At 56.4% G+C, this 5,300-nt stretch overlaps 1 protein-coding gene across 1 annotated transcript; it reads right to left on the bottom strand.

Annotated features, from left to right (window-relative positions):
* Nucleotides 1-3,775: 3,775 nt before the first annotated feature.
* Nucleotides 3,776-4,327, bottom strand: LOC138350092 (immunoglobulin A1 protease autotransporter-like). The gene has a single exon (XM_069300381.1). The coding sequence runs from the start codon at nt 4,325-4,327 to the stop codon at nt 3,776-3,778; it is 552 nt and encodes a 183-aa protein (XP_069156482.1).
* Between the last annotated feature and the right edge of the window lie 973 nt (nt 4,328-5,300).

The following is a 5,300-nucleotide window of genomic DNA, read 5'->3' as shown; positions in this document are numbered from 1 at the left end:
GATGGTGTGTGTGGGTGTATAGCCCTGCTGGGTGTGTATACCAGATGGTGAGTGTGGGTGTATAGCCCTGCTGGGTGTGTATACTAGATGGTGTGTGTGGGTGTATAGCCCTGCTGGGTGTGTATACCAGATGGTGTGTGTGGGTGTATAGCCCTGCTGGGTGTGTATAACACTCGTCAGGTCTTTAATGCTTTATGTTGTATGGTGTGTTATAGCGTTCAGTGTTGATATCTATGATGAAACGACGTTTCAGTCCTTCCTAGACCATTATCAGTGGAGCGTCACCACCACCACGCACTCACTCGGGCCATGCACTCGGACCACGCACTCACTCGGACCACGCACTCACTCGGACCACGCACTCACTCGGACCACGCACTCACTCGGACCACGCACTCACTCGGACCACGCACTCACTCGGACCACGCACTCACTCGGACCACGCACTCACTCGGACCACGCACTCACTCGGACCACGCACTCACTCGAACCACGCACTCACTCGAACCACGCACTCACTCGAACCACGCACTCACTTGGACCACGCACTCACTCGGACCACACACTCACTCACTCGGGCCACGCACTCACTCGGACCACGCACTCACTCGGACCACGCACTCACTCGGACCACACACTCACTCACTCGGGCACGTATGGGGTAATCCTAGCAGGTACAAATGTGTTTTTTAATTGTAAATATTTATTTAGTATTTTTTAGTTTAATTGATATTAATTAATACTTCAAATAGTGGAGTGTATTTAAAGATTAGCTTGCCAGGTTTGACCTGTACACGTCGTGGAGGGAATGGTAAGTGTACACACGTTATCCCACTGTTGTTGGTAATAAATATGCCATATATATTTACTGTTAAAAAATATGCATAGTTTATACCACATATGATGGTACAAACTGGCTACAGTATTTGTGTTAGTACTACACAATATTATTGTAAACATGTGTTAGTATAAACATGAACTCTTAGCTGTGTATGTAGTTATGGCCGGTCGGTCGGCCGGGCGGACAGCACGCTGGACTTGTGATCCTGGGGTCCCGGGTTCGATCCCGGGCGCCGGCGAGAAACAATGGGCAGAGTTTCTTTCAGCTCATATGGCGTGTGTGTGTGGGGCAGCCAGTGCTTGGCAGCATCACAGGTTATGTTGGGGGCCAACTCAACTGATATCTCCAGGATCACAAGCTTACCTCTCAAATGAATAGGTAAATAAAAAATGCACAAAACATATAAAGTAGAGGTGTGACATGTGAAATATTGGTGTAGTGTAGTAGAGTAAAGATTAAGCTTACTTGGTTTGTGGTGATGCCCCACTTCATAACCACCTAACCTATCTTAATAGTTAATGGCCACTCACTAATAACAGATATTCGGTAACTTTTCTGACCATTGCAGTGGCAGGTTTTGCTAAACCTCACGGGCTCTTGTTTGTTTACATTTATGATAATGACAATGACTGGCTGGCTGTCTCAGGGGACGTGTCTTTCTCGGTGCCAATATCCTGTGACTTTATTTGACAATAGGGAGGCAAGTCTGTGGTTTTGTTGATGATTATCTAAGAACCAGTCATAGTGAATACTTTTTTTATCAAGTTAAATGTTTAAACTGATGATTTAGTTTAGTTCATTTATTATGCACCCCATACCCATCTTGGGGGCGGTAGTGGAAAGTGTTACAGAGGCACATAATGGGCTCAGGGACTGAACCCCACAATTAATTTAGCTAAGCAAGTTACAATCTTGATGAGCTAGTTACAAAATTCAGTATAAGTCGTTACATCAACAATGGGTTCGAGATCGACCACAAGCACAGGTCCTAAATTAAGCAACTGACATATGTGGAGAGCTAGTGTCACAATTGATATGTTTGTCCTGCACACCGCCCCCCATCCAGTGGGCAGCGGTGGATAGGTTACAATCACTTAGTTACTACCTACAATTTGCAAACTGAGGATATTTGGCAAAAATTTCTGGTAGCAGATCATTTTGAATGAAATATTTACACATCGTTGGAACATTGATTATAGAATTGTCTCTGAACTCACGTATCTTTTTGCACTCCATCACATAGTGACGGAGGGTGTGGCGAATAATTTTGTTGACAGTTTACATTTGGTCAGGTCTACATCAGCAGATAATGAGAATTCCCAGAGATACTTGTAACCGAGTCTAAGCCGAGCAGTAGTAACATCTAGAAGTCTGCTAACTTAGACCCCCCCCTCTATCTCCCTGCCCTCATACCTCACCCAGACTCCTCTCTCTCTCTCCCTACCCTCACCCCTCACTCAGACCCCCTTTTCTCTCCCTGCCCTCACCCTTCACCCAGACCCCCCTCTCTCCCTGCCCTCACCCCTCACCCAGACAATCCCTCTCTCCCTGCCCTCACCCCTCACCCAGACCCCCCCTCTCTCCCTGCCCTCACCCCTCACCCAGACCCCCTCTCTCTCTCCCTGCCCTCACCCCTCACCCAGACTCCCCCTCTCTCCCTGCCCTCACCCAGACCCCCCTCTCTCCCTGCCCTCACCCCTCACCCAGACTCCCCCTCTCTCCCTGCCCTCACCCCTCACCCAGACCCCCCCTCTCTCCCTGCCCTCACCCCTCACCCAGACTCCCCCTCTCTCCCTGCCCTCACCCCTCACCCAGACAATCCCTCTCTCCCTGCCCTCACCCCTCACCCAGACCCCCCCTCTCTCCCTGCCCTCACCCCTCACCCAGACCCCCTCTCTCTCCCTGCCCTCACCCCTCACCCAGACTCCCCCTCTCTCCCTGCCCTCACCCAGATCCCCCCTCTCTCCCTGCCCTCACCCCTCACCCAGACTCCCCCTCTCTCCCTGCCCTCACCCCTCACTCAGACCCCCCTCTCTCCCTGCCCTCACCCCTCACCCAGACTCCCCCTCTCTCCCTGCCCTCACCCCTCACCCAGACCCCCCTCTCTCCCTGCCCTCACCCCTCACCCAGACCCCCCTCTCTCCCTACCCCCACCCCTCACCCAGACCCCCCCTCTCTCCCTGCCCTCACCCCTCACCCAGACCCCCTCTCTCTCCCTGCCCTCACCCCTCACCCAGACTCCCCCTCTCTCCCTGCCCTCACCCCTCACCCAGACCCCCCCTCTCTCCCTGCCCTCACCCCTCACCCAGACTCCCCCTCTCTCCCTGCCCTCACCCCTCACCCAGACCCCCCTCTCTCCCTGCCCTCACCCCTCACCCAGACTCCCCCTCTCTCCCTGCCCTCACCCAGACCCCCCTCTCTCCCTGCCCTCACCCCTCACCCAGACCCCCCCTCTCTCCCTACCCTCACCCCTCACCCAGACCCCCCCCTCTCTCCCTGCCCTCACCCCTCACCCAGACCCCCCCTCTCTCCCTACCCTCACCCCTCACCCAGACCCCCCCCCTCTCTCTGCCCTCACCCCTCACCCAGACCCCCTCTCTCTCCCTGCCCTCACCCCTCACCCAGACTCCCTCTCTCTCCCTGCCCTCACCCCTCACCCAGACCCCCCCTCTCTCCCTGCCCTCACCCCTCACCCAGACCCCCTCTCGATCTCTCCCTACCCTCACCCCTCACCCCTCCCCCCCACCCTTCATGATGGTCCTAATTCGCGTGTAAAGAACAGTGGCGCCCCTCCCCCCCCCCCAAGCAGTTAGGAGTGTTTAAGACAAGTAAATTGGGTAGTTGGCGTGGTGCCCCCCCCCCCACCCCTGGTGGGCGCCACACCGTCACCGTGACGCAACCTTGGCTACTTTAACGTTACCAGTCATCAATTACCTATTGTTGCGTCTCTTGCGTCACGACCAGTGTCCTTGGCTGCGTCTCTTGCGTAACGGCCAGTTTCCTTGGCTGCGTCTCTTGCGTCACGGCCAGTGTCCTTGGCTGCATCTCTTGCGTCACGGCCAGTGTCCTTGGCTGCGTATCTTGCGTCACGACTAGTGTCCTTGGCTGCGTCTCTTTTGTCATGGACAGTGTTCTTTGCTGCGTCACTTGCGTCACGACCGGTGTCCTTGGCTGCGTCTCTTGCGTCACGGCCAGTTTCCTTGGCTGCGTCTCTTGCGTCACGGCCAGTGTCCTTGGCTGCGTATCTTGCGTCACGACTAGTGTCCTTGGCTGCGTCTCTTGCGTCACGGCCAGTGTCCTTGGCTGCGTCTCTTGCGTCACGACCAGTTTCCTTGGCTGCGTCTCTTGCGTCACGACCAGTTTCCTTGGCTGCGTCTCTTGCGTCACGGCCAGTGTCCTTGGCTGCGTCTCTTGCGTCACGGCCAGTGTCCTTGGCTGCGTCTCTTGCGTCACGGCCAGTGTCCTTGGCTGCGTCTCTTGCGTCATGGCCGTCCTTCCACTATATATAATTTAGTGGTAGGGGACGTTCCTAGAAGAGGTACCGAGCCACCAGGGTTACAATGGCTTCCTGGGCCTGAGGGTCCCTGAGGGTCGCTGAGGGTCGCTGAGGGTCGCTGAGGGTCCCTAAGGGTCGCGGAGGGTCCCTGAGAGTCCCTGAGGGTCGCTGAGGGTCCCTAAGGATCGCGGAGGGTCCCTGAAGGTCCCTGAGGGTCCCTGAGGGTAGCTGAGGGTCTCTAAGGGTCGCTGAAGGTCCCTAAGGGTCGCTAAGGGTCCCTGAAGGTCCCTGAGGGTCGCTGAGAGTCGCTGAGGGTCGTTGAGGGTCCCTGAGGGTCGCTGAGGGTCCCTAAAAGTCGTTGAGGGTCGTTGAGGGTCCCTGAGGGTCGGTGAGGGTCCCTGAAGGTGTCTGGGGGTCCCTGAGAGTCGCTGGGGGGTCCCTGAGGGTCGCTGGGGGTCCCCGAGGGTCGCTGGGGGGTCCCTGAGGGTCGCTGAGGTTCCCTAAGGGTCGATATGGGTCTCTGAGGGTCTATGAGGGTCCCTGAGGGGTCTATGAGGGTCCCTGAGGGTCGCCGAGAGTCCCTGAGGGTCCCTGATGATCCCTGAGGGTCGCCGAGTGTCCCTGAGGGTCTATGAGGGTCCCTGAGGAACGCTAAGGGTCCCTGAGGGACGCTAAGGGTCCCTGAGGGACGCTAAGGGTCCCTGAGGGTCGCCGAGTGTCCCTGAGGGTCCCTGATGGTCTATGAGGGGTCGCTGAGGGTCCCTGAGGGGTCCTTGAATGTCCTTGAGGGTCTCTGCCCGTCCCTGTGGGTCCTTGAATGTCTCTGAGGGTCCCTGAAGGTCCCTGAGGGTCTATGAGGGGTCCCTGAGAGTCTATGAGGGGTCCCTGAGGGTCGCTGAGGGTCCCTGAGGGTTGCGGAGGGTCCCTGAAAGTCCCTGGGGGTCTATGAGGGGTCCCTGAGGG

Source organism: Procambarus clarkii, chromosome 44 (genome assembly GCF_040958095.1).
Source record: "Procambarus clarkii isolate CNS0578487 chromosome 44, FALCON_Pclarkii_2.0, whole genome shotgun sequence".
NCBI classification, from domain to species: domain Eukaryota; kingdom Metazoa; phylum Arthropoda; class Malacostraca; order Decapoda; family Cambaridae; genus Procambarus; species Procambarus clarkii.
The sequence above is the reverse complement of the archived record's forward strand: the minus strand, read 5'-3'. Positions and strand labels throughout refer to the sequence as shown.